Consider the following 10,929-nt stretch of genomic DNA (forward strand, 5'->3'; position numbering starts at 1 on the left):
CACCAGAGACAGAGAGATAGAGATAGTGAGAGAGAAAGTGAGAAGTTACCCCCCAGGGGGTTGGCCATGCAGCATTCCCTTCTCCTCCATTCTCCGTCTGCGATCTTGGGCACGCCTGCACACACTCCCAGCCTGAGTTTCAAGCCATTAGGTCTGGAACTCAAACTGCAATTAGCCAGGTGGAAGTCCAGCAATGTAACCACTATGCCATCTGCTGGCCCAACTCAGCATGTTTTTCTTTGTTGTTTTTTTTTTTTTTATTCCCCTAAAAGAATTATTTTTATTTAACTTTATTTACTTAAATTTGACCGGAGAGGGACAGAGTAAGAGAGAGAGGGAAGGAAAGTGAGAAAGCAAGCTGCCATGTCCAGGACTCAAACCACTGTTGGCCATATAGGAGTCTAGCGCCCTTAACCACTACAGCACCTCCTGCATGTTTTTCAAGTCGCTGGGTCTGGGACTTGAACGGTGCAGCTGGCCATGTGGGATCCAGCCACTTGAACCACACCACTGCCTGGCCTATCTTTTTTTTTTTTTCTTGTAATGCTAGAGTTGCGTGTACAGGCATGTACAAGCACACGTCAGAGAGAGAAAGTAGCCCAATGGGGCCTGCTCCCGCCGTCAGTTCTTACTCCCTTTTTCCTCTAGTTCTGCATCCCGTAGGGTCCTGAGCACGTGCACACACGTCCAACGTGATTTTGAAGCCACTGAGATCAATGAATCTGCTTCTTGGAGGGGTTCTAGAACAATCTGGATTTCCCAGATCCTTGGAAACATGGCTGAACTGCTCAGCGAACCCTAGGCGAACCTGGGCAGAGCATCTCCCAGGTGGCCCCACAGTGACCTGGCTGCCCATTTGACTCAAAGTCACGGGCTGTCACACTTCCTCTGTAAACTGCCACTGGCTCCCCTCCGGTCTCCCCTCCTGTCTCTGTGCCCTGAGCTGCCAGCTCCTCTCCAAGGATATTTGCATCACGCGACAGCAGGAGGGCTCTCTGGGACTTCACTGAGCCATGGTCTGTCCAGCTGCCCCCCTGCTGCTCCTGGCCACCTCTCTGCCCCTGCTGGGGTCCCTGGCTACCCAAGCGTCCCTACCTGTAAGTGAGCCCGGGGTGGGGAGAAGGGGCCTCTATTTGAGAGACAGCGAAGTGTGGACAGGTGGAGGGGAGAGGGCTGAAGGGACAGGAAGTAACTGAGGGGAAGAGCATGGCTTGTTACAGGCTCCCCAGCAGCTCAGTCTGTTTTCCAGGGTGTGGGGAGAGCTTCGGTTCCTCTGTTTGTGACCCTGTGAACTCCCGCGGTACCTGCTGCACTTTGGAGAAAGGCTCTTCTGGTCAAGCTAGCAATTTAAAAAGGAAAAGAAGCACTTCCCAGATTTGAGAGCCACTATCTTGGAGGCTGAGAGAATCTGGGGAAGCAGCAGAATCTAGAGTAGTACTTTTTCATCTGTTTCCTCCCAGACAGATTTCCGTATCTATGTCTACTTCCAAATGGAAATCTAGCTCTGTGTTTATGCACCTCTTCCTCTGTATCAATACCCACATCCACCTGTGTCTGCCGCTTCCCCCATCCGTGTTCACGTGCATTCCTGTGTCTATTAGGTCACTGGGAAAGCATGGCGGGTTTTTTTCTATGCAAAAACGCGGCGTGACTTTCCTGACGACCCAATATATCTGGTTTTAGAAAACATGCAGTTTTGAGAGATGGAAGAATTTGGGGAGGGAAGAATGTACAGGAACCAGGGATTGAGAGAGCGGTGGCCTCTGCTTGCCCTGTCCCCAATCCATATGACCTTCTTGCCTGGGCCCCCAAGTCCCTGCACCCCAGCTCTGCCCAGCTGTCCCTGCTCAAGCTCCAGATGCCTGTCAGTCAGGCCACAGGCCCGGGCACAGTGCATTCAGGAAGGAATTAAACAAAGCATGTTGACTCCCCGGGGTGTGCCCGGCTCCTCGTTTCAGGTGGGACTGCAGGCCTCGGTGGGGCTCCTGGGATTGCATCCGTGACCCCCTCCAGCAGAAGCATGCTTTCCCCTCCTGATGTGAATGCTTGATTCTCAGCCAAAAGAAGAGCTCCCAAGGATCAAGTCATACCAGTCTAGCCCCTGAGCTACCCCTGGGAGGAACCTGGGGGCAGCCTCTCAGAGGTCTCCCCTCTGTGCTCTGTTCTAGGGACAGAGTCAGGCTGGAGGGGAACCTGGCCAGCACCCGAACCAAGAGAGCAGAGCAGGGGGTGAGTAGGTGGACAGGAGAGGAGGGGGAGGAGGAGATGGGTGCAGGGAACAAGGCGGAAAAAAGGGAGCATGGAGGGAGAGGGAGGTCTCACAGGTCGTGCACAGCCTCGACCCTCACTAACCTTCGTGACCCTCACCTATGGTGTTGGGGCCATGGGAGGATGACGTGAAGCAGTGCACCCGCGTGCACTGGCTGGGGAGCAGTCACTGCCTTCCCCGGTCAGTGGCTACCTATATAGGCTAGGGAAGGGGTCTGGTCCATGTTCCTGGGAATGGCCAGGTGGGGCAGGGGGAGGGAGCAAAAGGCTTGTGGCCTGGCCCCCTCTCCTCTCAGCTGTCCCCTCTGCTCCTGTAGAGTCAGTCCTGGTCTCTGTCTATGTCCACCTGGACTTTTCCAATGAGACCTGGCTACCAGCACTGTCCCAGACACTGGCTCTCCCTGTGGCTTCCTTTCCCCCAATGGCTCTCACCAGCCTCAGCCTCACAACAGGTACGCTTGCTTGGGCAGGGGCCCAGAGTGATGGAACATGGCTTCCCAGCCCTCCCCAGCCACCCTGCCTAAGAGGCTGCGGGCCCCTCCCTGTTTCCTAGAGGGCAGCCTCGTTCTTCGGACCCAGCTCCTTCCTTACCAGGAAGTTGCTGGTCCTGCCACCCGGCTCTCTCCGCCTGCCTGCCCACTCCTTACGCCCTTCTCTGTCACAGAGTGCGGCGTTCACCATGAAGGGCACATGTACTGTGCTTGCCTCTCCGGGTACCAGTGGAACGCCAGCATCTGCTCCCGTCACCCTCCTTGCCAACGCCCCCACAGCCAGCAGCCTTGTGGCTGTCTCGTCTTTGTCCCACCCGAACACGGGCACTGCCAGCTGCTGCCGCCTGGTGAGGAGGGCTGGGAATTGGAAACTTGTGGCCTGGAGGGAGAGAAAACAGAGCTCTGTGCTCCTTTCCTCTCCGGACCTGGATTTCTGCCGGCGCCCAAGCCCAGCTGCTCCTCTGGGTCGGGGAAGAAGCCAGCAGATGACAGCTCTGATCTGGGGCCCTGAGCAGTGAGACTAGTGAACAGGGCCCGGAGACCTATGGGCAAGGGGAGAAGGGCAGAGGAACCCTGCTCTTTACCTAGGGGGCCAGGAAGTGGCTTGAGCAGCCCCAAGTTACCGGGGGTGAGGGGTCCTAGGGGAGAGTCATGGGCCCCAAACTCCCCTTTCTGGTTCCCAGTGGCAGACAGGGTCTTCCAGACTGGGTTACAGTAGCCAGCATAGATACCCATCCAGGGACAAAGTAAAAAGCTAGGTAGGGAGGGAGTGTGGAGGGGCGGGCTGCAGAGATGGAGAGGCAGGGGTTGCTTTGCTGCAGTTGAGGCCAGCAGCACCTCCTCCAGGGCCCCTGTCTCCTGCCCCGCTGCAGTCCCCGGAATCCTGCGCCTGGACTCCCAGCTGCCGATGCCCGGCCACACGCTGACCCTGACGCTCCTCCTAAGCCAGGAGGTCACGGAGCTGAGCTGGTTCTTGAAGCGCCTGGGGAGACCCAAACCCATCCTCTTGCAGCCAGGGACACAAGTGTCCTTGACCTCCAGCCAGGGCCAGGCCGTCCTCAGCATCATCAACGTGTCCCGGCACTGGGCGGGTAGCCAGACTGTCCTCCCCTCGTCTCTCTCCTCTTTCTTTTTCTTCCTGTTTCTTCTTCCTTCCTTTTTGTCTCTACTTCTCTTCACCCCTTCTTTCCACTCCTCTCACCTTCTCTGTCCTTCTTTTCCTTTTTTGTTTGTTTTTGTTTTTGCTATAAGTTGTGTGCACTCACCGGGGAGAGAGAGAGAGGGATGGAAGGAAAGTGAGACCCCCCCAGGGGCAGTGGCCAAGCCATAGTCACTTCTCTTCCAGTCTCCTCTTGGGATTTTGGACACACATGCACACACACTCAGTGTGTTTTTCAAGCTGCTGGGTCCAGGACTTGAACCACACAGGTGGCCATGTGGGATCCAGCTACCTTAACCACCGTATGACCTTCTGGCCTGGGCCCCCATTTATTAATTCTAGGGAAACAAAGGCTAAGAGGCTGGTCGGTGTAGAAATTGTGTATAATATTCTAAAAACAGCCAGCTGTTTACACTGTGGCCTGAGACTGACCCCTTTCAGGGGTTCACACAGTCCCACTAGTGCCCTAATATAAACGATGTCATTGGCCTCGCTCACACTCACTCCCTCAGGAGGGGACGTGCTGTCTTCTGTAGACTGCTGTAATATCACACAGGTCGAATGAGGAGCAGATGGGAGAACCCAGATGGCTTCCATGAAGCCAGATATTAAAGAGATTTGCAAAATGTAAAACAATGTCACTCTTAACTTATGCTTTTTGTTTTGAAAAATATAGTTATTTTACATAAAAACATTTTTGTTCAGAAAGTCATTACATGGAGAATGCCAAACATATGGCCTTTTTCTCTTTTTCTCATAGTTTTTTTTTTCCCCCTAAAAGTCACCAGGTCCATGCCTCGAAACGCTGTCAGCTATGTGGGAGTCCAGCGCCTTTAACCACCATGCCACCTGCTGGCCCCAGATTCATGTTTTATAAGATGCTAAAATGTCAGGGGGTGGTGCAAGAAGGGCATCTATTCTAGGGAGAGCAGTTACAGCTAGAGTTCACGGCCACAGGCTAGCAAGAACCGGTCAGAGCCTCTGCCACAGATCCCTCTTCCTCTCAAAGTCCTCTTGGGGGACAGACTGTCTTCCGAACATCCACCCTGGGGCCTTTCTTGCTGGGGTTAAGCACCAGTGGAGAGGCAGGGAGAGGAACCAGGAGCCAGACCTCGTCTGTGGCTTGAGATGCTAGAGATTCTGTGGCACAGGGGCCCTGGGAGCCCCGAGGTGCAGTGGGTGTGTGTCTGCAGGTGAGTACACAAGCTCCTTTGAGGCCCAGGGATTCAGGTGGGAGCTGTACCAGGCCGTGAGGGTGCCTTTGCAGGCGACAGACGTGACTCGCCTCCCAGACCAGCTCTCCATCTCCTGCGCCACCTCCCCTGACTTCCAGCTGAGCTGCTGCATCCCCCGCACAAACTTGGTCTACACCGCAGCCTGGAGCCCTGGAGGAGGCAGTGAAGGTATGAGAAGGGGTCAGTTGTTGGGGGTACGAAGTCAAAGGGGGCAGCCAGTCTCCTCCAGGAAGCAGGGCCTTCAGCCCATGAGGAGCAGAAGCTGCAGTTCCACAGGGGGATTGGAGCTCCAAGTGCAAGAGTGCCCCTACCCCATCAGAGCGAGCCAGTTCTGCTGATGTAACCGCGGGTGTGCAGGTAACTTCCTGCAGAATGCTTTCACCCATTTCATCTCATTTAGCTCTCACGATAAACCTGAGGTTGGTTTGATGGTAGTCCCCCTTTTACAAAGGTGGAACTAAGCCCTAGTTCGAGATCCCCAGGGTCCCCTTCAGCCAATCCAAGGTCTGCCCTCAGTCGCTGGATGCCCACGTACCACCCGGCTCTTCTCCGCTGCTTCATCTGCCTCTGAAATTGTGCCACAGGCAGAAACAGCACGTGTGGGGCTGCTGGGATCGAGGCCTGTGCCAGGCCCAGTGATGGCTCCCTTCTCTCTCACCCTCAGCCTCCTTGCTCAACGTGTCAGGCCTTCAGTGCCTCCTGCTGACCGTTCAGCGCTGCCCGGCAGCTGACACCACGTACACTTGTGACCTGCAGAGCCCAGGCCTGACTCCTCTCAGGGTCCCTGTCTCCGTCACCGTCATCCGGGGTGTGTGGGGCTCGGGGTCCAGGGGGTGGCCTCTCAGCTCCCTGCTGGGCTAGGCTCTGGGGCCTGCATGTCTTCTTGCCCGGGAAAGAAAGGCTCGGGCTAGGCCGCAATCCTGAATCCCCACGTCGTCATTCTCAGATGGGGACACTACCTGCCCTGAGGACTCCTCAGCTGTTGCCTGGAACGTCACCAAGGCTGGCCACGTGGCACAGGCCCCATGTCCCATGAACAAGAGGGGAGTGGTGAAGAGGCCCTGTGGGCCTGACGGGGTGTGGGGGCCCATCCACAGCAGCTGCACAGACCTGGGGCTCCTGGCCTTGTTCTCCAGAGCCAAGGTAAAGCTGTCCAGCCGCCCACGTGCCTCCCTATCCAGGACCCGCCCCTTCCTTCCCCAGGACCCAGCCAGCCCTAAGATCCTTTCCCCCTGAGGCCCAGCCCACGGGTTATCCAGCTTTTCTGAACAGAGCCCCAGGAGAAGCAGGAGGCAGGTCTGGGGGCCGTGGAGTGGCTGGTCTGATCCACCGGGTGGGATGCTATTCTCAGACCACTGTCCCATCAAGTGTTCCTCCTCCCACTGCCGACATTGGAGTCAGTCCCTTCCCCATGGCTCACTCACTCCCCTCTCTGCTTCCTGCTTCCCCTGGAAGCCCTTGGGGATGGGGAAGGGGCGGGGACCTGGACCGGAGGAACAGCGACCCCTCACTTCTGTGGACTCTCCAGCCACCTGCCTTCCCGCTGTCCTGTCTGTCCTAGCTGCTGAGAGCAGGCCAGGGCAGGCCTGCCGAGGAGGTGCCGCAGATCCTGGCCCAGCTGTCGAGGCAGGTGGTGGTGGCAGAATCCCCCTCTGACTTGCTGGCACTGCTGGGCACCTTGAAATTCCTGGCCGAGTTGGTGGCAGAAGCCAGAATACAACTTGACCGCAGTGCCTTGGAGGTGAGATCTCTGAGCCGCAGCGGAGCCAGCTGGGCAGCGGGCCATGGAGGCTCTGCAGCGGGCTTCTGCCCCTCTAATGCCATCCTTCTGGAGTCCTGGCGTCCTCTCCCCTGCTCCATCTCTCTTCTGGGACCCAGATCTCCAAGGTCATGGGGTGAGAAAGGGCCTGGGCTGGCAACACGTAGGAGGCTGGAAGGCAGGACGGGGTGTGGAGGCCTGACTACAGAGGCAGGCGTGCTCACACAGATGCGTGGACAGGACACACACACACACTCGAGACGCCAGCGTGGAGATACTCAGACATGCTTAGCTCTGTAGGTGCACCTCAGTGAGTCCTCAGCGGGCGTCAGTGGGGACCCACAGCTGCAGCTGGAAGAGTAACGGGGTGAGGCTCTCCCCTCCTCCTGTCTGGGAATGTACAGCTCAGCTGGGTGAGGGCGTCCACGTGGCCCTCGACTTGGGAGCATTGTGCCCTCCACCGCCGACCACCACTCCTCGCTCTGCAGGCCTGCAGGGGCCAAGGGACTGGGAGGGGCCTTTTTAGGATCTGGGTGGCTCCAAGGGATAGAAGTGAAAGAAGGGCTGTCAGGCAGAGGGCTGGTGCGGCTCAGGAGACCATACCGGGAGGGGCCCCGGGTGGTTGCCTAAGCAGCTCCCCACCCTGCCTCACCAGAAAGTCTCCCCGTCTTCCTCTCTGCTTTCCTCCCACCTCGAGTCTTGCACTGGACGAGGAAGGCAGTGTGGGTCTGTTGTTCCTGTGCCCACGTGGCCCTGCAGGCTCTAGCAGATGGGACTCACCTCTCTGTTGGCTGCTGCAGGATCTCCTGACCACCACAGACCAGGTCCTAGCCATGGACAGCAGATCTCTGTGGACCCCGGCCCGGGCCCGGAAGCCCTCGGCGGGCTCAACTCTCCTCCTGGCTGTGGAGACCCTGGCACGCAGCCTGTGCCCCCAGGATCAGCCATTCTCCTCCAGCCTGCCCAATGTGCTGCTGCAGACCCAGCTCCTGGGACCCACATTTCCTGATGACTACAGAGTTTCCTTCTCCACTCAGCCCCCAGTGCGGGCACAGATCCCCAGGCGCTCGCTGGCCCCACTGGGCACCAACGTCAGTATTACTAGCCTGGTGCTACAAAACTTGGACCATCTTCTGCCCTCCAACTATGGGCAAGGGCTGGGGGACTCCCTCTATACCACTCCCGATCTGCTCCTAGTCATCTCCATCATGACAGGTGGCCAGACCTTCAACCAGGGACAGGTCATCATGGACTTTGGGGGCACAGATGGTGCCCCTCGCTGTGTCTTCTGGGATCACCATCTCTTCCAGGGCAGGGGCGGGTGGTCCAAGAAAGGGTGCCAGGCCCAGCCAGCCAGTGCTAGCCCCTACACCACCCAGTGCACCTGCCAGCACCTCACTGCCTTCTCCACCCTCATGTCCCGACAGGCACCCCCAAAGACACCTGCCCTGGGACTACTGAGTCAGGTGGGCCTGGGGGCGTCCATCCTGGCACTGCTGGTGTGCCTGGGTGTGTACAGGCTAGTGTGGAGAGTCGTGGTGCGGAACAAGGTTGCCTACTTCCGCCACACCGCCCTGCTCAACGTGGTGCTCTGCCTGCTGGCCGCAGACAGCTGCTTCCTGGGAGCCCTGCTGCTTCCCCCGGTGCCCCGCAGCCCGCTCTGCCTGGCTACTGCCTTCCTCTGCCATTTCCTCTACTTGGCCACCTTCTTCTGGATGCTGGCCCAGGCCCTGGTGCTGGCCCACCAGCTGCTCTTCGTCTTCCACCAGCTGTCCAAGCACCGAGTGCTGCCCCTGATGGTGGCCCTGGGCTACCTGTGCCCACTGGGGTTCGCAGGTGCCACCCTGGGCCTCTACCTGCCACGAGGCCAATACCTGAAGGAGGGGGAATGCTGGTTGGATTGGAAGGGAGGAGCGCTCTACACCTTCGTGGGGCCAGTGCTGACCATTGTGGGCATGAACGGGCTGGTTCTAGCTATGGCTGTGCTGAAGCTGCTGAGACCTTCACTGTCAGAGGGGCCCCCGGTGGAGAAGCGCCAAGCTCTCCTGGGGGTGATCAAAGCCTTGCTCGTTCTCACACCCATCTTTGGTCTCACCTGGGGGCTGGGCCTGGTCACTCTGTTCGAGGAAGTCTCCACAGCCCCTCATTACGTCTTCACCGTTCTCAACAGCTCCCAGGTGGGTGGTAGGCCATGGCCGTGCTGTCTGCCCTCTGAGATGGCCTAAGTCCTGTCAATCCCTTCTCAAGAAGGTGCCATAGTGGGGAGAGAAAACACGGGTTCAGGACTTTTAGAAAGACCCCAGTTCCTCCACTGACTAGCTAGATAACTTCAGACAAATTACATAACCTCTCTGAGCTTCATTTTTTTTATCTGTAAAATAATACCCAATTTTCCCAGAGAAATCCAACAATTGTCAGTATTAGACCCCTCCATGGTCTGGTGGTTAAGACAGCCGGAGCCCACATGGCTGACCCCACGGTTGCTGTTCCAGACCTGGTGGCTTGAGAGACATGCCAGACATGCATGTGCACATGCCTAAAACCCCACAAGGAGGGAGAGAAGGAGAAGGGTTTGTGGCATGACCATTCCCTATGGGGAGTGCTTTCTCTTCTCCCTCTGTCTCTGTCTCTGTCTGGCAAGCACATACACCCTCTAGCAAAAAGGAAAAAAGAAATTGTCAGTATCCAATCCTTTGTGATCCTCTTTGCAATCATAACAAGAAAACACCGGAAATAGATCCTTTGCACCAAACAGTGCTAAAGTATAGAAAACCCAGTGGGAGGCGTGGGGATGTCTTAGCGGGGAGCACTGGGCCTGGAGGGAGAGAGGCAAGGGGATCTGAGGGTTCCTTCCTGCTTGACCAGCTCAGCCCCTCCCCTCTCTCAGGGTGTCTTCATCCTACTGTTCGGCTGCCTCATGGATAAGAAGGTGAGCCCGCCTGTCACAACCCACCTGACTGGCAGTCTGGGGGCCAGGGCCTGGGCGGGCATGACAGGGCCCTCCACCTCTCCTGCAGGTACGAGAGGCTCTCCGCAAACGCTTCTGCCACCCTCAACCTCCCAACTCCACCGTCGGCCCGGTGAGTCGCTGGCTTTAAACCCTCCGCTCTCCTGCCGAGAGCAGGTCAGAGTTCCACCCAAGGCTCTCCCCACGGGCCTTGGACACAGCCACAAGCCCAGGGAAGGTGGGGTTTGTTTTTCAGAATGAGCAGGTCTCGGGTTTGGGTTTGAGCTCTCCAACAACGAGGGGCCAGCTCAGCCATCCTGGGCTCCTGACCGGGACCTGCGCTCCTGGTACTTCTCGTGCCCGTCCCCACCTAAGACTCCGCCTCCGGTTTGCACTCAGAGGGGCGGAGCAGCACGTGGGGAGTAGCTGCGCAGATGTTCCTAGGCTGCTGCAGCAGGGCAGGAGGGAGGGGAGAAGAGCTGGGTGCGGCCTCTTCCAAGAGCTGACTGTAATGGCCACCACCCTGCCACTGGGCCTTCCCACCCCTTTCTAGGCCACGAGTGACACCTACATCCTGGAACACAGCAAGGAGGACGCGAAAACGCCAGGGGAGAACTGAGCTCTCTGGGACACTGCACAGCGTGGGGTGAGGACGGTGTTGCCCAGGACCTCCCGCAGGGTCTCGTAGAAGGTTCCTCCCTCTAGACCCACGTATTCCTGCCCAGAGTGAGGGAGACAAGCATTTCTCCTGCTAAGGGGTAGGCCTTACAGCGCAGAAGGTGAGGCTTTCCTGGAATGGTGGGGGGAGTTCCACCCTCATCAACCCTTGACTCAACTTACTCTGGAAAACAAATTTTTTTTTAAGAATTATTTTTATTTATTCATTCATTTTAATTTGACCAGAGAGAAAGAGAGGAAAAATGAGAAAGCAAGCTGCCAAGTCCAGGACTCAACCCGTGCTCAGCCATGTGGGAGTTTCCAGCATCTTAACCACCTGCTGGTCCCCCAAAATACGTATTTTTAAAAAGATTTTTGTAACATTCTTTCTTCCTTCCTTCCCTTCCTCTTTC

At 57.2% G+C, this 10,929-nt stretch overlaps 1 protein-coding gene across 1 annotated transcript in view; it reads left to right on the plus strand.

Moving 5' to 3' along the window:
• Positions 1-1,013: 1,013 nt before the first annotated feature.
• Positions 1,014-10,929, plus strand: part of ADGRF3 (adhesion G protein-coupled receptor F3) — an 11,545-nt gene continuing 1,629 nt past the window's right edge. The window contains exons 1-13 of the mRNA XM_027765775.1: positions 1,014-1,097; positions 2,169-2,229; positions 2,586-2,720; positions 2,933-3,106; positions 3,605-3,850; positions 5,112-5,321; positions 5,818-5,961; positions 6,100-6,296; positions 6,715-6,894; positions 7,713-9,089; positions 9,800-9,841; positions 9,930-9,992; positions 10,413-10,505. Of these exons, the coding sequence (XP_027621576.1) occupies positions 1,014-1,097; positions 2,169-2,229; positions 2,586-2,720; positions 2,933-3,106; positions 3,605-3,850; positions 5,112-5,321; positions 5,818-5,961; positions 6,100-6,296; positions 6,715-6,894; positions 7,713-9,089; positions 9,800-9,841; positions 9,930-9,992; positions 10,413-10,478 (2,979 nt within the window). The 3' untranslated portion in view covers positions 10,479-10,505. The remainder of the gene's footprint in view (positions 1,098-2,168; positions 2,230-2,585; positions 2,721-2,932; positions 3,107-3,604; positions 3,851-5,111; positions 5,322-5,817; positions 5,962-6,099; positions 6,297-6,714; positions 6,895-7,712; positions 9,090-9,799; positions 9,842-9,929; positions 9,993-10,412; positions 10,506-10,929) is intronic.

Source organism: Tupaia chinensis, unplaced genomic scaffold (genome assembly GCF_000334495.1).
Source record: "Tupaia chinensis unplaced genomic scaffold, TupChi_1.0 Scaffold139757_1, whole genome shotgun sequence".
Taxonomy (NCBI): Eukaryota; Metazoa; Chordata; class Mammalia; order Scandentia; family Tupaiidae; genus Tupaia; species Tupaia belangeri.